This window comes from Zingiber officinale, chromosome 3B (genome assembly GCF_018446385.1).
Source record: "Zingiber officinale cultivar Zhangliang chromosome 3B, Zo_v1.1, whole genome shotgun sequence".
Taxonomy (NCBI): Eukaryota; Viridiplantae; Streptophyta; class Magnoliopsida; order Zingiberales; family Zingiberaceae; genus Zingiber; species Zingiber officinale.
Window position 1 is genome coordinate 88,102,142 of NC_055991.1, and position 23,688 is coordinate 88,125,829.

At 38.3% G+C, this 23,688-nt stretch overlaps 2 protein-coding genes across 2 annotated transcripts in view; both read left to right on the forward strand.

Annotated features, from left to right (window-relative positions):
* Positions 1-14,538, forward strand: part of LOC122054998 (transcription factor GHD7-like) — a 76,304-nt gene extending 61,766 nt beyond the window's left edge. Inside the window, exons 2-4 of the mRNA XM_042616402.1 lie at positions 12,647-12,746; positions 12,963-13,515; positions 14,100-14,538. Coding sequence (XP_042472336.1) covers positions 12,647-12,746; positions 12,963-13,515; positions 14,100-14,405 — 959 coding nt within the window. The 3' untranslated portion in view covers positions 14,406-14,538. The remainder of the gene's footprint in view (positions 1-12,646; positions 12,747-12,962; positions 13,516-14,099) is intronic.
* Positions 14,539-19,042: 4,504 nt separating this feature from the next.
* LOC121968426 (spindle and kinetochore-associated protein 1 homolog) lies at positions 19,043-23,656 on the forward strand. Its single transcript, XM_042518806.1, has 9 exons — positions 19,043-19,228; positions 19,323-19,447; positions 19,538-19,650; positions 19,780-19,843; positions 20,820-20,887; positions 20,974-21,079; positions 21,176-21,205; positions 21,352-21,465; positions 23,370-23,656. The coding sequence occupies exons 1-9, from the start codon at positions 19,132-19,134 to the stop codon at positions 23,445-23,447; spliced, it is 795 nt and encodes a 264-aa protein (XP_042374740.1). The 5' UTR covers positions 19,043-19,131; the 3' UTR covers positions 23,448-23,656.
* Positions 23,657-23,688: the final 32 nt, after the last annotated feature.

The following is a 23,688-nucleotide window of genomic DNA, read 5'->3' on the forward strand; positions in this document are numbered from 1 at the left end:
TTTTATTGCTCGAAACTTTTGCATTTTGAAACTTGTTTGGTTCATTTTATGAATTTCTTTCTCTATTTACAAATTTGATAACAACTTTATTGATGAATGTTAATTTAATTAATCTTATGCCTATTGAACAAATACAATCAAACTCTTACTGAGGTGGCTGAAGAATTAACACTAAACTTATAATGAAAGTTGAGGGTAAATTACAAATGAATAGTCTTGTTAGAGCACCATGGTAGATGTGACTGAAGAATTCATGAATTGACCATGGAGGTGGCTGAAAGCCCCGTGCCCGATGGTGGAAGTCGACAACATATCACATGGCACATAAAGATACTGAGTTAAGTGGAAGTTGACGATATATCACGTGGAACATAAAGATATACCGAGCTTTGGATGAGCCATACACAATGGAGTAGTAGATTTGGCATATCCAAGGACGGAGCCCTGGGCCTGCTCCTTTTAAAAGGTGTGTGTATATGTGTGCATGAGAAAGGTTTGGAGGTAAGAACATAGAGCAAAAGATTCACAGCCTCACTTGGTGCATCTTCTCTAGTCATGCACCTTCTCATACCCAACCCTTTTTGTTGCCTCCTTTTATCCCTTCCTTTAATTTATTCCCCCATAACATTCCTTCTCAATCGACTTTCAACATGATGTTGCATTTGCGTATATATTCTTCCCATTCTACCTAAAGGGGAGGAATCTTTTGCGAGGTACGTGATTGGTTCGAGCAACCTCCTATTGAATTGTTGTGGATGTGCTGCAGCTATAATTAAATGCCTTTGAAAGTCATGCATGTTTCATAAACCATGTTATCAGACGAGCTGTGAATGAACATAATCATATTTTAAACCATGTTATCAGACGAGCTGTGAATGAACATAATCATATTTTACTATAATAGATAGATCACGTTAACAATCAAATATTAATTAAACATGAACATTATCAACAAAGAACAAGAAGTCAAGAAGGTGGAAAAAGAACATGCATAGAACAAGAGTTGCTCATTTCATTTCATAATCAGTCCTATGTTTGACGTGTATAAATTGTACTCACATACGAGTCAATAGTTTTTTTTTCTCCCTTTGATCATGAGAAGATGATCATGAACTTTGTTTATTCCCTTTGAGTATCTTATATTGATGGACCACCATCTAGTGGTCATCTCCCTTCACAACCCTACCTGTGGCTGAGGTTTCCATTTGCCTCTTTATCCTCCGCAATGCCTCTATTATTCCTTTCACAGTATGTCTCTCCTAAATTTTAAATTCTAAATTTTAAATCTTAAATTCTAAATGATCGTATACAAATATATATATTCACAACGTCAAGTCTTCTATTATATGGCTTTTAGTAGTTTGCTCTCTCAACCTCCGTACGCATGGCCGAGTTGCACGCTACAAGTAGTTTTCTTGAGTATCAACCACATGATCCCCCAGTTCTTCCACCATACACTCTAACATCAACAATAATATCAAACTTAACAAAGATTTTTTTTAAAAAAAAAAATAGGGGCAAAAATTAAAAGAGCGGTTATAATTATCTATAAAAAAGTTTCTTTTACTTTTAAAAAGTCAAAAGTCTCGTACTAAAAATACTTTTATTCCGTAGTAGTTGAGCCATAATAATGTTTAAGAACTATACCATAATTCCTAAAATGTGTTTAAATAAAGTATTTTTTTTAGTTTAATTTAGTCAAATATATTATACATAAAATATAACTTCGGGCAGAATATATTATTTTACAAGCTCGTTTCCTGGTAGGAATTGTATAGAAAATACGATACAAAAAATCAACAAACGAACAAGAAATCGTTGTCTCTAAATTTTTTTAAAAAAAATTAAATAATAAAGATAATTTTAAAATAACTAAACATAAGTCCAAATAAACTAAAATTAGTAATTAAGTATTTGGAGCCTCTCAAAATATTCTAAATAATATTTCTGGATCCAAAATTGGCATGTTATATGTTTCACCTAATAATCAAAATAGATCTTTCAGTGAAATTCAATTTGAGACATAGATTATCCCATTCTAATATTTAAATTAATATATGAGCTATGGTATCATGGTAGGATATTTATGTTATCATCTAAATATTTACGATTTGATCCCCAGCTATAATTTATTTGTAGAAATTTTTCCTCTAAATGGGGCGTGCAACCAAAGGATGCTAAGCTTCTGGGCTGTCCGCCATACACACTTCCCAATTTACCCTGATGGTCAGTGGAAAAATTCCTTGGAGCCAAGTCGGTCACCCCAGGGTTAATCAATGAGGCTAATTGAGTTTATCATTATTACAAGAGCTCACTATTGAGAATTTTTCTCCTTAATGGGTAGCAAATATGAGAATGATGACCGTCAAGATGAATCTCTATGTGCACTTTCCCGATTTATTCAAGTAACTTATGGAAAATTTTTGTGGGGTTGGGCCAATAACCTTAAGTTTAACGTTACCTGACTTGGCTAATCATTTTTTTTTATTATCAGAGATCAAGCCTCAGGGCTGTTAGGACACTTTGGGAGCCAAACGAGGTTATTAACTTCAATTGTTTCGTTGATGATGATTTGCAGTGAAAAACTTGAAGCAATGCTAATACCCTTGATTTTACTTGGTATCCACCTCCTTGAGATGACAAATCTAAGGGTCCACTCTTCTCACGATCTTATCCACTATGAAATCACTCTTTCTCGGAAATAAACCAGAGATGGAGAAACCTTGTACAAGCTCACAACAAGAATACAAAGAAAACAATGAAGTAGATACACAATACAATGAAAACCTTACTTGCTTGATATCTTATTGCTTGTAGATGTCTTTTAAAGCTTGGAAAGTGCAGTAACACTTGCTCAAGAACTGGCGAAGAGTGTGTGTGAAGGATCTAGTTTGAAATGTCCATGAAAACCCTTTTCTATGGTTCTTCGACGCCTCCCAATCGATTAGGATGACTCCTAATCGATTGCCATGTAGGATATGCACGTTCAACCTGAGAATGACTTTTTTTTTAACCCTAATCAATTGACTAGTCATCACAATCGATTCAGAGAGCCTTAATCGATTACCAGCCCAATCAATTTCATAACTCTCTGTTCACTCGCAAGAATGCCTTAATCGATTGCCTCAACCAATTCTTCATTCTCGTAATAAAATACTACCTAATCGATTGACCCAATTGATTAGTAGTGGTTGAATCGATTAGGCCAATCGATTCAACCATTGTTTTAATGATTTCTCTTTATGAAACTCCCAATCGATTAGGAATCCATCTTAATCAATTGGGGAGGCCCTAATCAATTAGCCCAATCAATTAAGCTTGGCCCAATCGATTGTCCTAATCGATTGTCTAACCCTAACTTGCTTGATCTAAGTCTAGGGTTTCCTTGCCTAACATTTAGTCAACCGTGACCTATTGGAGCTTCCTCACCAAGTGTTCAACCAACCTTTGACCCACTTAGGCTTTGCGAACTTTCTATTGGACCTTCGATCACCAAGTGCGGTTCTCCTTGACCCACTTGAATTTTCCTCTTGCCTAATCATAGTTATGACTTTCCTTTTGCCAATGTACATCCTCCGTGACCCACTTAGAATTTTCCTCGCCTAACCTCCAATTAAGACTTTACCCTTACCTAACTCTCGAGTTAGAACTTTGCCTTACCTAACCTCCAGTTAAGACTCTATCCTTGCCTAACCCTCAAGTTAGGATTTTGCCTTGTATAACCTCCAATTAGAACTTTACCCTTGCTTAACCCTTGAGTTAGGACTTTGCCTTGCCTAACCTCCAATTAGGACTTTACTAGTCAAGTATCTAGTCCTCCACGACCTACTTGACTTTTGATGCGGTGATATGGAGGGGCCTACCCGGTAGAGGTCGGTTGCCACGATGGAGGTGAGAGTCAAGGTGGTTAACGTTCATGTATCATATGGCCAAGCGGAGGATGATCACATTGGCCGATTGAGCGATTTGGCCCCTGACCGGGAGGATAAGGTTCCGGTCCGACCCCACCTTTGACTTGGGAAGGTGTCAAACGACTGATGCTCAATGGAGTGTTGGATGCCAAGAGGAGAAGATATACAAAATCCGGGCCGATCAGCTACCCTGCTTGGTCAGTCAACAGGACTTGAGATAGGTCAGCGGAGTTTCGGTCGAGCAGACGCGGTATAAGCGTAGAGGACCTCTGGCCGAGCGAACCCGACACAGGTCAGTAGAGTTCCGGTCGAGCGGACGCAATACAAGCGTAACGAAACTTCGGCCAAGCGGACGCAACATAAATTAGCGAAATTCCGATCGAGCGGACGCGGTATAAGCGTAGCGGACCTCCGACCGAGCAGACGCTGCACAGATGCAGCGAAGTCCTAACTGAGCGGCTAACCTGCTCGGCCTAGCAGTAGACCCACTGTTAATCTTGTTAGTAATTAGCCCTAAGAGCCAATTATGAGATGATTAGGCTTTTTGGGTTATTCATTGAGTTACACTCAAATGAGTAAAACTTAGTATTGGGATTGCGAAAGGGACGCAACAAAGGTATATCTTTCATATAAAACTTAGTATATGATTGTTTTCTCCTTCTCATGGATCTTTTAGAGAGGATTTAGTTAATTTTCCGCTGCACTTAAGTGTGTTTTTGTTGTCGGGATTGCGAAAGACACACAACAAAGGTATACCTCTCATGTAAAACTTAGTATATGATTATTTTCTCCTTCGCATGGATCTTCTGGAGAGGATCTAGTTAACTTTTTACTGCACTTAAGCGTGTTTAGCGTGCTAGATCCCTACAAATCTCTCGACATCTTTTTGGGAGTGAGTGTCGCTGACACTAGGCATGGTCGACAGGAAGATCGTATGACAGAAGCTTCCACTGTCACATTAAAGATATGCTCGGCTCGTTGAGGTATTGTGTTAGGGACAATTTACTGACAAGTCTTTTCAGGGGAAACTTCGAGAAGTATGCTCGCTTGGGGAAGCATACACGCACGCTATAGGAGATCTATATAAAGGGGGTCCAGGCATCGGTGAAGGTACACGATATACACTATTTGCGCTACAGTTTTCATTTCTGTTGCTCCGCCTTCTACATCATCGTTGATGACTGACTTGAGCGTTGGAGGGCCAACGAAGGGGACCTTTTCCCTAGCTCGGCACTGACATCATCTGTTTTACAAGATGGAGCGGAGTCTACGAGTGGTCAGCGGGACATCCACATCCCCAGCTTTCCATCTCATTGACTTTCGGACAGGATCAACTTTCTTCTCACATATCGTCAAGTATCCGATCAACCTTGACCTACTTGACCTCTTTCAGATATTTTCCAAATATATTGTCCAAACATTGAAATTCAAGCTTGAACCCACTCGAGCTTAGTCAAACAAGTCAACCTTCACCTGAGGATGATTGCACCGACAATCTCCCAACAATCTCCTCCTTTTTGATATTTGGCAATATGTTTAAGTTTGGCTAACCCATATAAGCCCAATTCCCATGCCAAATGTATAAATGTCAATTTCTAACTTAAACCCCCATATTTTTTCCTCCTTTTACACACATCAAAAAAATGTTCACCTTAAGAGTAAATTTTGTCAAAGGAACTCAATGAGAGTCTCCTACCTTTCATTATATCCTATGCGTAACCTTGAGTATAACTCCATCACAATGAAGATTTCCAATCTTCGATTAATTGTTTCCAATGTTCATCATCAAGCATTCATAACAATGAAAGTTCACTACCTTCCATTGTTTCTTCATCCTTATAAAAAAATCATGCTTTTATGGAAGACCTTATTGGTCCCGATGGGATCAGCAAGGGGGGGGGGGGTGAATTGCCTGAAATAAAAAATGTTACCCTTCTCAAAGCTTTCAACGTTTAAATTAGACAAACATTTTGAATAAAGAAAAATAATACTTAAAAAAAATTACGAGATTACTTGATTTGCAATAGGGGAGGTTGTTAATTCAAGGCAAATGAAGCTCTATATGTCAACTCCTTCTTCGACACAAGTTGGAGGCGGAGAAGCCTTGTACAGAATGTTGATAGCTCAGACAAATGGAGAATAAAATGAAAACATGATTACAGTAAGTGTTGTGTAGAATGAAGAAGACCAGAGCTCTATTTATAGCCCACTAGTTGAAACTAACAGTTTGTTAACGCGACAACTCTGGCCACCTAGACTCTCTCCGGGTGCCCCCAGCGAAGCAAACTCTATCTCCACACAATGGCTTCAAGATTGAATTTTTCATGTTCCGGCGCTTGGACCCTCTCCAAGCGCTCAAATCGTTACTAATGTAGACCCAAAGGTGATTCACATCAATGACACTGTGACAAGGTGCTTGTAAGGTGCCTTGGTGGTTAGGGCGCTCAGACCAACTGGTCTAGGCGCCCAGAGCAGTCAACCTCGGGTTGACCGTTTGGTGCCTTCTCCGATCATTGGCTCCTCCTCAGGTCGCTTGGGTGATCTTCCGGCCTTCCAGAGTTGAGCTTACCCGAACCCAACTTCGGCCTTCTCCTCGAGTAGTCTTCTGGTCCAACTTCTCGTCCCTCGGAAGAATCGCGCGCATCCTTCTCGCTCCACCGGTGTACTTTTCCACAACTTCTCATCCCTTGGATGCATCGAGTCTGTAAACTCGATTCCCATGTCATCTTTCTTGTCCGCTGCGTCTTCCTCTCAACTTCTTGTGATCCTAAGCTATTGCACACTTAGACATAAAGATCAAATATACAGGACCTAACTTGACTTGGTTGATCATATCAAAATCACTACGGGGTACTTACAGACCTCCCCCTCAAAATATGCACTAAACTTATATCATTGCACCAATAATAATTTAAAGTTCCTAAATCTTTAATAAATCCAAAATTAAAGTTTTGAGGTTCAAAATTCAACTCTGAAACTAAAACTCCTCCTAAACTCCAAGTTAATACCCTTTAACCAATCATTTCTTATTTTCATAAAGAAAAATTACCCTTAAATACTTGTCAATGCATTTCTTAGGGGTAGAGATGGTTAACATGACTAAACATAGCTTAATAGACTAAAATTAGACCATTTAAACCAAAAATAGTCTTCCTAATCGATTAGTTTCAGCTACTAATCGATTCCGGTATGTTTTAATCAATTGAAATTGAGATTCAATCAATCATCGTGTGCTAATCGATTAGTACCTCTTAATCGATTCCATGAGCCTCTGTGCTTGTGGAAAAATACTTTAATCGATTGACTGATCGATTAAAGCTTGTCCCAATCAATCACTTGATCGATTAGAGTTTCTAATTTTTCTGAATTCAATTTCAAATCAAATTTCAAAAACTCCTAAATAATTCTACGATTTTCCAAAAATCATGAAATTTTACATAGACATTATTTATGTCATATACTATTAGGAAAAAAATTAATTTTCTATGAAAATAACTCTCATTTTCAAAGATTGATACAAAATTAGAAACTATTAAAAAACTTCAATGTTTCACTCTATTTTGTATTCAACTAATCAATGGTGATTCCTATCAAAAGATAAACTTCACCAAGGTTTTCCAAAATAATTTTGAAATGATTTTAAAAATAAATTTTTAACCATGTTTTTTGGACTAAATGCACATGACTTGTACACTTGCTTTCCTAATGACTAGACTTCACATAATCTTATGTGTTGATGATACTAAAACTCCAAAAAGACACACTAAATCAATATATTAAGTTTTATTCATCTTCCTAATATTCCACTTGTTTCTAATGTGTCTCAATGCACAAACAAGCCAACCTTAAGATTTTTATGAGATGTAACAAAGGTTTTCCATAACACTAAGAGATCATGCATACCTAACTAGGCAATTTAAATTTTGATCATCCAACCTAGAATGTTAATTGATGTCGTTATCCTTAATTACATGAAATTAAAATTTATACATGAGAATGATCATGACATACATTAAATATATTTTTTTTAAAAAAATAAATCTATCATATATAAATGATGTATATATATGATATGATGTGTGATATTTTTCATAACAATATGAATGCAAAGACAATGATGTCATGGCAAGTGATAGAGCACACAATATATGACAATTTTAGCATAAATAAAATACCTATATTATCTATCTAAGTATCACTAACTAATCTCTAAGTTGTGCATATGAGTACAAAATGAACCCATTAAAGTAATCTAACTTAGGCTTATTGGGTTTCGATTATTGGATGTAGACCTTATATGTGTAGAATCTATAGTCTCACATCTATTATCATCTATGGACTAATAATATATGCCCACTATATATAGGGTTGGTCCCCAAGGGTTTAGGGTTTAATTTTGACAAAGCTTTTGGTTCCCTATTGACCTAAATCTTTTCGGCACCGTCACCCTTAGGCCCCTTGGAAGAACTTCCTTTTCTTTCCGCTGCATCTTCTTCCACAGAGATTATTTCGATGACGCTAAAGACAAGGATAACTCTTCAATTAGGTTCCTTGTCATATTTGTTTATGTATTTACTTTCTTATGTCATGTTCTTGATGAAATGAAGATCCATGCTCACATGTTCTTATTTTTCCTATTTGAATTCTTATTTTGATTGTCTAGAATATATGTGGCTAGGTTTTACAAGAACGAACAACTCAATCTTCTTAGCTTTAAATGCTAGGTTCTAGATTGATTTCTCCTCTTTACTTAGACCTGCACATCTTGATTCATATAATTCAAAAGTAGAAAACAAACTTTTTAAACTACTTACCTTAAGGTCCTTGAAGATGTAGAAAGAGTCCACTATAGACATCCATTCAAGTGTTCTCAAAAAATATTTAATGTATACCTTAGTAAGTCCTGATTCGTTATCATTTCTCTGAGGTTTGTAAGTCCGATGATTAATTCCTTGATCTTTACGTTAGTTGGGCTACTGTTTCTCCCTTTTCTATTTGGAGGTTCGTCAGTTGGTTCCAGAGCAGATCTCGTCTTGTTAGCTTAGCCTCAGAGGTTCCTTCATAGAGTATCAGGAACTTCTCCCAAAGTTCTTAGGTGGATTCATAGGAACCAATTTGATTGACTTTTGGCAACAGTAGAATGCTCAGCAGATGAAACTCTGCTTTGTTGTTAGCCACTAAATCATCTTGCTCCTTTTTGCTTTACAAGTGCTCTTCCTTTTCAATTTTGTACTGATCTATGGGTGCTATAAAATCATATTTTATAGTTAGCAAAATATCAAAATTATTTTTAAAAAATAACTCCATTTTCTTTTTCCATGTGGCAAAATCCCCCTCGAACTTCAATGGGTGAATGCTCAATTCGGCCATCGTCTTATTGCTTTAGTTGGCGATTAGTCCTTCTGAAATGGTTGAGCTCGGATACCAATTATAGGTCCTAGTAAAATAGGCTAAAGGGGATGAATAATCTTGAAAAGAAAGTTAACAATTCTCTCACTATAGAGATTAGTAAGGACACAAATATTAGTAAGGACACAAAGATTAGTTAACAGATATAATTAACATAAAAATAATAATATAAAAGAAAGTAAGAAGGCTAAGGATGTACTTAGTTACAACTTATATGGTTGTTAATCCAAGGCAATTTAAAGCTTCACTAAAAGAATCTCCTTCAAGCAAGTGGAGTAGCTTCTTACAAACATTGACAGCGCAAACTTGAAAATAGAAAAGAAATTCGAGTACTATGATTGTTGTTTTAGACTTCGAGCACTAGGGCTCTATGTTTAGCTTATTGGTCGCAACTAGCTGTTTGCTAACGTGGTGCTTCTCGGGCGCTTGGACTCAGTCTGGGAGTCTGGACTCGGTTGACTCGATCCACTTTGTAACAACTTCTTTTCAACAGATCAAGGCTTCTTGAGCCCCTAGACCCAGTCCGGGCGACTAGAGTTGGCTGACGTGGACTCCATGCTGATTTTTTTTTTTATTAACGGCTTGCTAACATGGCGGAATAGTCTAGGCGTTTGGACCTGGTCTGGGCGCCTGGAGTCTGGGCGTTTGGACTCGATCAACTCAGAAGTTGACTCGTCCGGTCACTTGTGTCATTCTCCATTCGTCCAGAGTTGAGCTCACCAAATCCAACTCTGGCTTTCTTCTTGAGCAGTCTTCCTCCCCAACTTCTCATCCCTCGAAAGTGCCATGCATGTCCTTCTCGTCCGTCAATGTACTCTTTCGTAGTTCCTCGTCTCTCGGATGCACCAAGGACATTAACTTGCTTCTCATGCCATTCTTCTCACTCGCTCAATGTTCCGCTCGACTTCTTGTGTTCCTAAGTCTCTACACACTTAGACATAAGGGATCAAAACCGCAGAGCCTAACTTAACTTGGTTGATCATATCAAAATTAATCCGAGATACTTACAAACTTCAGGTTTTCCCTCCTCAATCTCTCTACATGGCTTAACATATATATTTATTTATGGAATGACAAAAATTAAAAGGGTGTTCTTTTTTATACAACTTTTTTAATTTATTATCAAAAGAACTTTCCATATATCCCCTTTGCACATTTTATTTTAGAAATTATCCTTATTTTTAATATTATTGTAGCAGTTATGGGTTCATAATTATTATTGTTGGTATAGTGGAAGTAGTTTGAATATCTAGAGGGGAGGGATGAATAGCGGCAATTAAAATTGATCTATTTCTCTTACTAACTAACTAGCAATGACACACACATTACTTGAAAAATAACATAAGCATAAAAGGAAGAAACCGAGTTTACTTGGTTTACAATCAGCAGGTTGCTAGTCTAAGACTATTAAAAGCTTCACTAAGATCTTCTTCTTTGAATATAAGTCAGAGGTGGAGAAGCTCCTTACAATAGTTGCCTACAAGACCAAATTAGAAAACTGAAAACAAGTGAAATTAAGTGAGTGTGTTGTTACAACTTCAAGCTTCAGTCTTCTTTTTATAACCTTTATCTTCGATATGACCAATTACTGACGTGACACTTTTCTAGCATCTGGAAGTAGTCTGGGTGCCTGGATTCGTCGATCTCTATCCACTTTGGCAACAATCCATTAACTGCTCTAGATGACTCCTCGCTTTCCGAGCACCTGGAATCTACTAACATGGGTGCCATCCTAATCCATTTCGACAACAACTCTTGTTGATGTGGCGATGGCACCCATGCCCCTGGAATGATCTGGGCACTTGGAATGGTCAACTTCTAAACTTGACTATTTTCTTCTCCAGTCGTTTAGGTGATTGTTTGGTCGCTCAGAGTTGAGCTCATCCCAACTTAATTTCGTTTTTCTCATCGAGTAGTCTTCCTTTCGGCTTCTTATCCTTTGGATGCATCTTGTCCATCTTTCTTGCTCCACTGGAGAACTCTTCCGCAATTTCTCATCTCTCGAATGCACTAAGCTCATTGGCTCATTCCTGTGCCATCCTTCACGACCACTTGCGACTTCTGCCATTTCGGATGCTTATGTGTTTCCCTAAATCTCTATACACTTAGACACACAAGTAAAATCTACAAGATCTAACTTAATCTCGTTGAACTCACATCAAAACAGTAGCTCAACCACTTGAGGTACTTACAATTATAACATAAACATTTCAACTTTGATCAACACATATTATAACAACTATAGTTCATAGTTACTCTTCATCTCTAATCAACACTAATAAACTATATTATAACAATATTTCAACACTGATTAATATTATATTCACACTAATAACACTAATATATTGTATTATAGCAACTACACTTCATAGCTCTTGTAATATGGACGCTTTATCTTTTAGCAACATTAGTTAACATAGGTTAAACACGTCCTCAATATGTGGGTGAGCACGTGAGATGTTATATGAACACGTTCTGAGGACATGGGTTGATGGAAAAAAAAATGCACAAAGTGTTTCGGTGAGGACTACCTTCACTCTCCTAATGTGATATAAAAAGGTTCCTGTGGGAGGTAATACGCGCATAAGACATTTTTTCTACTAACATATTTTATTTTTCTCTTTATCTAGGCGTGACTTGAGCATCAAAGGCTTCATCAATGTCTTGATCTCTCTTCTAATTCTTTTCGGTGTCCTTAATTGTCCTAAATCATTCGTTGTTGTCAGAAACCTTCATCGAAGCATGACAGCTTCTCACCGAGTATCCCTGAGGCCCTCTTGTCGCTTTTCCGATCAAGGGCCGACCCGATGAGAGTCGATCTGCAACAATCGATTCGTCAGAAGCTCGACCCAACAACAATCGATCTATCAAAAGTTGATTCGACTAAAGCCAACCCAACCAATACCGATCGATCTCACATCCGACCTACTGAGTTGCTCTGTTCGACACGGCAAGGAGTCAACCTATTCTTTATCTTAATAGGATCAGAATAATTTGACCAAAATTACTAGAGGAATAAGAATATTTTTAAAATAAAACAAATAGGATAACCCCTTTTTGAGATATACGTGTGTATTTTTAATTTTTTTCCCCCAAGCATTTTGGCCGAATACAGAAGGTTGAAATCATGATCTGTGATTTCTCAATCTAAAAGGATGTATTTACAAAATAGTCGAGTCATGAATTGGAATTTCTCAATCTCCAAGGACGTATTCGTCTAAGAGCCGCACCGCAAAGCCAACGTACACGACGCCGACGCCGCAAATTAAAAGATTATAGCGACAAGATCTCCATCGCCCCCACTTCCCGCATTCATTTCCGATCAGACATTGCCCTCTGTAAACCTCTGGCCCTCGCAGCCGCCACGCGTCTCGTCCGGCATGCCCATCCTCTGCGGCTCCCCGACACGGAGCACCGTATTTGCCCGTTTGCCGCTCGACACGTCAAAACCGACCGACTAGTCGCGTTGCCTGTCCCCGTCCCCCTTGCCAAATCGCTATTTGGTGGAGATTTATTTAATTTTACTGCGCTGAAAATAAAAATAAAATAAAATAAAAAGGTGGCGACGAAGCATCCACGTTGAGAAAAATAGTGATCGCTATATCTCTTCCTCGCACCTCATTGGCATCCTCTTCCTTTCAGAGATTCTCTCTGCCCTTCTCTCTCTCTTCCTGGCGAGAGAGCGAGAGAGAATCCACGCATCCATTTAACTCCCTTCTCGCCCACACCTCCTAGTCGAACATCTTCGCTAGCTGCTAGCTCCTCCTCCTCCTCCTCCTCCGTAGGAGGACGCCAGTCGCGCGGCTTCATGATCGGAGCCATGTCGGCTGGGAAAGTGTGCGAAGTGTGCGGCGGCGGCGGCGGCGGCGGCGCGTGCCCACACTGCACCGACCTTAACCACGCCATCCCGGTGCTGTTCGGAGAGCCCATGCGCGAGTTCCAGTTCTTCGGCCACGACGACTCGGTAGCGTGGATGTTTAACGATCCCAAGGACGGCGGCGGATGTGATCCGCCGCCGGAGGAGCCGCTGCAGCAGCGCGCCGCTGGGGGGTTCAAATATCTCGACGTCTTGGGAGGAGGGGGAGGAGGTTTCGACGGCGCTGGACATGGCCTCACGTTCGACGTCTGCTTGAGTGGCTCCGCCGGGCGACAGGACACGATCTCCTCGATGGCGGCGACGTCGAGTGCCACCATCGTGAGTAGCTTGCTCCTCCACTAAACTTTTCAGCTTTGTCAATATATATATAATTTAAATCCAGCCTTTTTTTATTATTATTTATGTAAATTTGAAGTATCAATTATATATATATATATATAAAAAGAATGATCAGACCAAGTTTGATCGATTGCATACATCTTTATTTTACATTTCTGAAGAAGTTATTGCGGTAACATGATAATAATTTTATTATTGTATCGTGACTTTCATTCGAAGTATGCATATTCAAAAATTAACTTTTAGATATTTCTCCCATTCAAATTTTAATCCTTTTATTGCTCTTCAGATTGCTTTACTAATGCATATAATTTTCACAAGAATTTAAATGGTTGCATTTATAAGTACAAAGTACTTTGTCATCCATTGATTATTAATATATGTGAGGTGAATATAATTACTTTTTTACTATAATTAATATAAAGATAAAGATATGGAGAAAGGGCTAAATTGCATGTTATTTCATGTGGCTTTTTTGGCTTGATTTGATATACATCAACATCAAGCCATTTTTGTTCCAAATACTTGAGATTGAATTTCCTAAATATCTTGTTCCCGTGTAGAGGTCGTTAGCTGGAAGCACATTCACTGACGCTTCGAGCGGGATCAACAAGGAGGTCAGAGAAGGCTCGGCTGCTGACGGGCAGGAAGACCCGGCGGTGGAGAGGGAGGCCAAGATCATGAGGTACAAGGAGAAGAGGAAAAAGAGGAAATATGAGAAACGGATACGGTATGCGTCGAGGAAGGCCTACGCTGAAATGAGGCCGAGGGTAAAGGGGCGTTTTGCAAAGACGCCGGAGGAGGTCCAGCCACCGCCGGAGCAGCCGCCTTATGGCCCTGATAGAGTTGACTTTAGATGGTTGTATTAAGAAGAGAAGGAAGAAAATGAAGAATACTAGAAGTTCCATATCCTCGTAGCTATCGAATCTCTTGTTAATTAAGCATTAAGTGTAAGAATATTGGAAGATATATAATATGACTTCAGTTAATTAATTATAATAATATTAGTTTCAATTTCTATGGTAAGAAGTTGATCATTTGAGGATTAGAGTAAGACAATTGAGATCAGATCAAGGTTGAATAGGTCGATCAAATTTGATTCATCAAATTCGAATGGATCGGACTCGAGTTTAGTTATCTCATATACGTTATTACCATCGCTGATCTTGATCTTGTGTTAGTCTATGCCCAATGATGAATAGCAACGGATGTCGTTTAGCCACTGATCTTGATTTGTCCATTTAATTTTTTATATCGCGCGGACTGGACACGACACAACTCGGTGATGTCTGTATCTAGCCACCGACATAGGCACAAGTTCAATTAAAAAAAAATAACAAATCATAAAATAGAAAAAATATATATATACAAAAATTTATTAATTAGTTGTTTATAATTATAGGTTCATAATATTATATTTTTACTTAAATATAATAAAGTTTTCCTAAGCCCAAATCTCATATATTGAGGAGCATACATTTCCAATCCTTGAGCATCAGACGCTCCCAAGCTTGAGCGTCGAACCCTATACGCTCCTTAGCACTCTTACGTCTGAAGACCGAATATCAAATCTAATATCCTTTCGAGGGCGATGCAACTGGACCTGGGCCCAACCCACATGCCTCAGTTTCTTGTACTTTCTAATTTCTTAATTGTAGATTATTAGGAGGTATCACTTCTCCTCCAACTTGACGAGTCATTTCAACTCAGCACAGACCCATTATAATTTGCTCAACTCACTCATCTAACTCATTTCAACGACCCTACCTAACCAACCTTCTTTAAGTTAATCTGAATTGATTCTCTCTCTTTCTCTCTCTCTCGACTTGATCCACAAATCTGATTGACCTATGAGACTCGACTAAACTATTCGATGCAAAGACATCTTTGATAATTCTCTACGAGAGACCAAATATCTTTCTTAATCATGCATGAACCTTATAATTAGCAATTATATTATTTGAATTTTAGGATTTTTTTTTGAAAAAAATCATTATTGTAATTAAAATTGTTATATAGAGAGAGTACAATTCTATCAAAACATCTTGATATGGGATCTTAAGGGCGTACGCAGATATAATATGACCGGCAAAGTTAAAGTCAAAATGGCATGATAATTAAGGTTAAGAGGAGGTGGTAACTAGCGTGTAACTCTCCATAAGGTTTTATTATTCGTCCAACACTAAAGCCTTTGGTATGAGAACAGTTGGCCTATGAGCCAGTCGAATTTAGAAAACCTAGGGCCCAATTCTTATATTAAGATATCTATCATATATCTGAGCAGTTGATAACCAATCGAGTTTAAGGGAAACCTAACATATCATAGATCTGACAAGTCATAAATCTGGTCGAAGTAAGGGGACCCAGTTCCCACTCAGTACAAGTCTTATAATATATGACCGGTCAACCTTAGGGATTTTCTCACATGTCAATCCTCCCTCATATAATCGGTCGGTAATAACTCGAGTCAGATTTACACAACTCAGCAGGCTTGTCTCTTATACATATAGAAAAGTGATTCTCTTTATAAACTCGACCGGAATTTCAGATCTCAGATTCTCACTCCAAAGGCAAGTTTTCTCTTATATGGATGATAACTTAAAATATTGATCGAATCTCCAGGGACTTAGTTCCCCATTTCTTAAAGGCAAGTATCCTAATATATGGTCGGTCGCCTAAAGAACCAATCAAATCTAGGGAGTTTAGCTTCATATTACTTTCAGAATAGATCTCCAACACTACCTAGTAGTACATAATTGAGTCGTTTATGTTAGTTAGAGCCCTAGAGCCAATCATTTGATAATTGTATGGACTCATGTATATCATATTCTTGTATATATATTAAGGCATTTGGTTTTTTGGTTATTATGCTTATTTGTATTAGTGCCAGATAAAATAAGTATAGTAACGTCCTTGAGTAGAAGGTTCTTACCTATACCAATCGATTGGTTGAATCGATAGTGAGATGATATAGGGAACACTACTCTAAATCATTCCTAGTCGAGTATTAACATTCAGGGACAATGTTAATACAATAAGACTAGCATGTAGGTCAGCTCGATGACTTGATCTCACACGTCATGGATATAGAGATATCAGGCTGACACATGGGTATGCATTAGAGAATGTATATTGAATGACCCGCCATGAGAAAGTATCATGGATCGTTATATGAGTGTCATATACTTTCTCATGTGGCTATTAGTATGACTATTAGTCCTTAGACCTGAAGTTACCATGGATCCCTACATAAGGAGTTATGTACTTTGGTTTCGTCAAACGTCACCCATAACAGGGTGGACTATAAAGGCGATTACTGGGTATGTAACAAATTATGCAGAGGGATGTGAGTGATGTAGATGGGATATATCCCTCCCATATGACGGGAGCGACATCAATATTCTTGATAGAGTTAGACCACGAAGTGCATGGCCATGCCCAAATGAATCAACATTAGATGTTGAGCTCATTTGATCGAGTGAGTCTACTTGGAGTTCAAGATTTAGATTGATTAGAGGATGACACGGTCTATGCCTCACATTGATCAATCTAGATGTCTAGGATAGAAGGACAATGTCACATATTGTGAGGAGTCACAATTAGTAGTCACAAGGTGATGTTGGATCTCAACATTCTTGTAACTTGGGTAGTAATGATGTATTGCTAGATACCGCTCATTACTTATGCTTCTAAATGAGTTTAGGGGCATTGCCAACGTTACAAGAACCTATTGGGTCACAAATAAAGAACATGTGGATGGAGATTAGGTTCATATGATGAACCAATTGGATTAGGTTCATATGATGCACCAAAGATTGGATTCAAATTAGACTTATTGAGTTAGACTCAATTAGATTCAATCGTTGAATGAGTCTAATTTAAATTTGATTTATTGAGTCAATTTATATTAATGAATTGAGATTCATTAAATTAAAATTGACTTGAATCAAAGGTTGGATTTAACTCAACGAGGAAGACAATTGGTCAAGTTTGACTTGACCAAGTAGAAGTTGAAACATCAAGTTTGACTTGATGTATTGCCACATCATAAGGATGACTCATCCTTGCCACATCACCTCCACCTCATGAGGCATGCCACCTCATGGGGGTTACACTCTCCCCTTGGTTTTAATGTGGCCGGCCACATTAATGGGGGGGTTACATTGTGTGGCCGGCCACACTAATGCAAGGAGGGGTTTTTGTTTTGTGGCAATTGAAGTGTGGTAATGGTCTCATCTTCTTCCTAGCATTCTTCTTCCTCCTTTGCTGCTCTTGCCGTGAACTTCCAAGAGAGGAGAAGGTGGTTGAGTTAATCCAAGAAGTCCAAGAAGAAAGGTAATATTTTTAGAGGAGTGTATTGTATTCTCTTCTTTGCATTCCTTTCTTCTTTCCTTTCCCATCCGAGAGCCCTAGAGAGAGTGTTAGCACACTTGAGGTCTCTCTTCTCCATCCTTGAGTGCTAGAGAGCACTCTTTGTTCGTGTGGATATCATTAGAGGAGTGTCTACGTTGACACTCTAGAGATCCGGCATACCGTTGGACGAGCGGGATTTGCAAGGGCACGCTTCGAAGGTAAAATGGTTTTTTCCTTTGTAGATCTACTGTAGATCGTAGTATAAAACTCGTATTTGTGTTTTCGAAATTTTTCCTTGCACGGATCTACGGCTTTGGGTGATTCGGGGTTTTCGCGACGCGAAAAGCGATTTTCGTGGCCCGAAAAACCCAACAATTTAAGGGAAGAATGAATATACAGTCGACCGGTCTAAAGATCCAGTCAGGAAACACTCAGTATACAACATGATTAGAAAATCACATCAACCTGCTAGAATAACAATCATTTGTTAAGGAATATTCCTCTATTATAATGTGAACATTCACTAAAACATTGTTCAAAGATGATTGTACTTCTCATGAGCCGAGAACTTATGACATCATATTCCTTTAACTGTCTTATTAAGGACGTAAGTTGCAAAAGATAAAAGAGGTGCACATATAGGTAACGAAAGATTCCTCATACGGTTACTATATATCGCCTAGGCTGTATGCTTTCCCTTACTTGACAATTTCTGACATTCTCTGTCACCTTATGATTACGGAGGTTATGAGACGTATATAAAGGGGTCATCTCCGTTGGCGAGATACACATATGCACGTCTTACGACATTCTTATTTACACGCATACATCCTACTATTCTTCTCTTCATTTGTCTGCTTGGATATTATACTAACTTGAATGTCGGATGACCTTTACCAGAACCCTCTTCCTAATTTTTAGATCTGACTTTCTGTCTGCTCTCTTGAATATGTGCAAAGAAGAGAAAAACACTCGGAGTTATCTTCTTGTTTTAATATATCATGTTTCTCTTCTTCGCAAAGTCTTCTGTTAATCAATCACATCATCACCCGCGCAGTGCGCCATCTCTCTAATTTTCAAAAGATGACATCTTTTTTAAATTAATTAAATTTATTTAAATTTAATTAAAATTAGAAACTTGCCCTCCAAACAAGCATTTCAAAAGTTGGGAATGGCGTAGATTTAGGTATACAAGGGCTCGACGGACTGTGAATCTGCGACCGAGCAAGCGAATCAGCGATCATGGATCTGAAGCAAGCGGGATCGTCCCTTGACGCTCTCGTCTCATCCTTCCAATCGCGCATTGTCGATCTCCAGGAGCTTGTCATCGCCCGCAACAGTTCGTCATCTGACAATCCCCCTCTTTCTTCCATTTCTCGAAGTTCTTGAAGAATTTCCGTCTTAAAAGATCTTCTTTTGTTCTTCTCGTGCAGTGTATCCAACCACTAGCATGCCTGATCTGTCGGCGGTCGACACTTCCCTGAAGACGATGGAGTCGCAGATCCAGGCGATAAAAGACCGGCTGCAAGAGGAGCGAAATGTCATCCCTAAGGCCAAAGTCTCTCTTTTTCTCCATCCGTTTATAAGGCTAACCCTAACCTATGGATTCTATTTCTGTACCTTCTTTCCTTCTTGTCTTATGGTGTAGAAATTCATCGAGCTGTCCCAACAACAACAAAGAAAGCTGCAACACATGCTCTCTCACATGCCCCCCGCAATGCTTGAGAGAAGGTCGCGTTCGGATCACAATCCCTCCATCAGGTAATTTATTACTAATGAATTGAGATCTTTTTTTTTTCCCAGTTGTATGCTTCCTATTAATCTATGGGGGTTTCGGATAATGGTTTGGGAACCCTAGTTCTTCAAAATTTTCCTTTTTGTGTTGCACAGCATGGTAATAGACGATTTGGAGGAACCTTCTCATCTTAAGGAGGAGCCTGTGGCAATGCCTAAGGTTAGAAAGTGCCTAAGGACTTGTTTGTTATAGAATCTCATTTGCTCCAGCAGAATGTTTGGCATGTGCAAATCGTCAATTTCTTAAATGCTCAAAAACAAAGTTTGTATACGAGACTATTTAAATTCTCTGATTCTTTTTACCCTTATTGAACATAACTAGCATTCATTTTCTTCTCATTGTGAATGAAGATAAGATTGAGTGGATCCCATCATGTATTAAGCACGAAATATAGTACAATGGACACAAAGAGGACTTGGAAGCCACAATCTACAAGTTTGCTATTCTGTGCTACATAAATAAAGTCTTCAAGAAGTTATTTTGCAGATGAATTGTATTAGAATCAAGTCTAAATGTCTAATTTTTATAGACCTGCAGTAGTTTTAGAATTGATATGAATAAACTAAATTAAGATTAGACAACGAGATCCAAAATTGTGTTGGATGTCCAAAATAGTGATGTTGCTCTTCTGGCAAAACCAATTGCATAAGGGACTATGCCTATGGCTCAGATACTCATTGTGCAGGACATCAGGGAGGGTGTCACGGTCTTCCAATGTTGCATTAAGAAATAATATAAAGAGAACAAGAATTGAAACAATGATTATCCGTATAGAAATTTGTTTCTGATACCTTGAAAACCATCCACCATCAACAATTTCACTGCAAAGCAATTGTAGTTGAAGCAGATGCAAAACCGTAAATTGAAATGGTGTGTGTGTGTGTATATATATTCAAATAACAAGTAACATAGCAGACCTACACATTTATGTTAGGTTTTTCATGTACGTAGAAGCTTTTGCTCACTTCTGAGAATCTTCTTACATCAAAATTGAGCATGATCTCATAACTTTGTGCTATTGTGTTCAACAACAACAACCAAACTTTATCCCACTAGATGGGGTCGGTTTGTGCTATTGTGTTCAAGTAATATTATTGTTTGATCTTGAGCTGAACAATGAATTACTCCTATTTAGATGAGGAAGGGTCCGATTCCTGCCCCCCGTTGGTATATTTCTTTTGATGAATTGGACTCACTGTCATCGTAAGTTTATACTTAAAGTTACTATGGATGACAATGCTCTTGTGGTTGTTTGTCATTAAATCCAACTCCATCTTTTCAATGATTAGTTACATGAGGGGAAGACTGACTTTGGACAAGGTCAACATTGCTATCAATGAGATAGCTGTTCACGCAGAAACAAATTCTCATCTAATTTCATGCCCAAAGAAGAAGGTTCAAGCTGCTCACTACTTTTTTAAAAAAAAAGAAAAAAATTTAATTGCCATTTGTTATAATGAAAGATGCTTATTGTTTCTTCTTCTCATGTAGCTAGCTGAAGACACTTGGGAGAAGGCCCTTGTAAGTACATTCATTTGGTTACCAAACAAATTTCTGTTTTCTTGTACATGCAGTAATACACAAATTGTAAAACCTCATGTTATGCTGTACATGTATGTGTATCTCCAATTTTACACAAGTCTGCTGGTCTTGGTGTCAAAATGCAGGAACTAAGAGATATAGTATCAGCCGATTCAGTAAAGGGCAAGCACTTTTTCCTTGAAACTGACATAAAAGGACCAGGACTGAAACTTGACAACACAGGAAAAGCAATTCTAACTGTAAGTCATCTATCATTGTTAGCAAGATGTATATTGTGCCTGTGAAGTGCTCCACAAATTTGGTACTTAGGTTTGTTGCCTTGGTTCTTATGGTCATACTTCCCTCCTTAATAATATCAGTATTGTTATTGGCTGTTCCAGAAACTTAGGTATCAATTGTATTAGGCCGGTAGGATCAGAAATGGTGAGAAAATTTTAAAAGAAAAAATATGAAAAGTAAAATAAATTTGTTCAATGTATGAGGCAAAAGATGTCAAATGATTTGATGATGGGAAGGACAGCCATCTCATTTGAAGGTCTTGTTGGCTCGGGCAATTGAGTTCATGGCTCTTATGGGAAGAACAACTATCTCATATTTCTACTTCATGATTAGAAAAATGCAACTTAGCATGGCAAAGTTTGGATATATTAGTGTCTTTTAATGACTTCTAAACAAAATGGAATGAATGGTAGCCTTATGATGCTTCTATCTACTTTAAGAGAAATATAAGATGCTCCTAGGCAAATACTCTTACAAGCAAAATGTCTCCCTTGTATGCCATATATAAGAATAAAATGGCCGCTTAATGCAAGAATACTTCACTTCTCTCAAGGAAAGTGGGATGAACTATCTATATATTATCCTATTTCCACATATCCCAAAGTCTTGAAACGACAATATAAAGAGTTTCAAGTTGGAAAATTCCTATTGAACTTTGTTGATTTATACGTTGCAACCTGTTCATAATTTCTTGCCAATGCAATTATGCATCCTTAGCCAATGCTCTAGCAAGTCACCCCTCTTCTCCTTCTAAAGTTATCACTCATGATGCTGGATTAGCTCATGAGGGCTAGAAGAGCACATGGATTTATACGTTGCAACCTGTTCATAATTTCTTGCCAATGCAATTATGCATCCTTAGCCAATGCTCTAGCAAGTCACTCCTCTTCTCCTTCTAAAGTTATCACTCATGATGCTGGATTAGCTCATGAGGGCTAGAAGAGCACATGGATGCACACATATTTTATTTATATCCTTTGTGTTCATTGCTGTTGCAGAAGTCATCCAGTAGATCATTGTTTGAATTAGTTCAGAGGATAATCCCTCCAATGCTGCCTAGTGGGCTCCCATTGGAGCGTGGCTGGTTTCCAACCCTTCGTTATATTGCATCCCTTTAATGCCCTTTGAGATATAATTACTTCATGTACAAACATTGCTTGTCACCAACAACTGCATCCCATTCTCTCTTATTGGATAAGATCGCATCTTATCGTGCAGGGTTTGATGGGGCTTTGTAGTCTCGTCATTCTCCAAGTGGTGTGACACTAGTGTCGATGACTAAAACCTCACCAAAAGCCAAATTACAGGCTGGACCCTATTGTTACTGTTTTATCCATGGAACATTTTTCACCATCAAGTCACCTGATGAACTAGTGCCGAATTGAGTTACACCCAATATATTCCAAAGACTAGTCGATGATAGATATTGTTGCAGCTCCTATATATTTAGAAGGAAAGGAAAGACTGAATTTTCAACAACACTGTCACAGATCAATCCAAACATGGTGTCGTACACATCCCAAAACTGATGATAGTCTTACTGCTTTCTATAACAGTGTCAATCTGTAGATAAGAAATGGAAATGTATAGTGTAGTCCTACATATTCAATTCAGCTTTATTTACATATTTTTTGCACCTGTTAAACCCAAAATCATTACCATGTAATTCCTCTCCACCAATCTTTGTGTAATGGCCTATCCTTTATATAAGAAATTTGACAAATCACTCCTTGTTATAGGCCAAAAGTTGTGAGTTGGATTTTGTCAGTTTCAACAAATTCTGTATAGCAATAGTTGGAGTTCTTGTGGATATGTGATTGCTAAACATGGTGTGCAGTGCTAATTTCTATTTTGTGGTCCACAGGTCCTTCGACATCTTGGCCGTATCGTTGAAACTCGTATCGGTCATCACCGCGTGTTTACCCTTCAAAAGCCTCAATAACATCCTTACTTTTCTTGAATGAGTTTAAATGAATGTCATCTGTGGGTTCTCAAAAGATTCTTTCAGCAAGAACACTCACGAGATTGTCTTTCGAAGGTTGGCCGATGGCTCGTAACTTGGTGTGTTGTTTTCGTATAAATGCACTTGTGCTCGGAAAAATTAGTAATTGTAAAGTGGATTTAAGTAATTTTTGTGCAATGTGTGCTAACTGTATTGATGTTAGAGCTTTAGGAAAATTTCC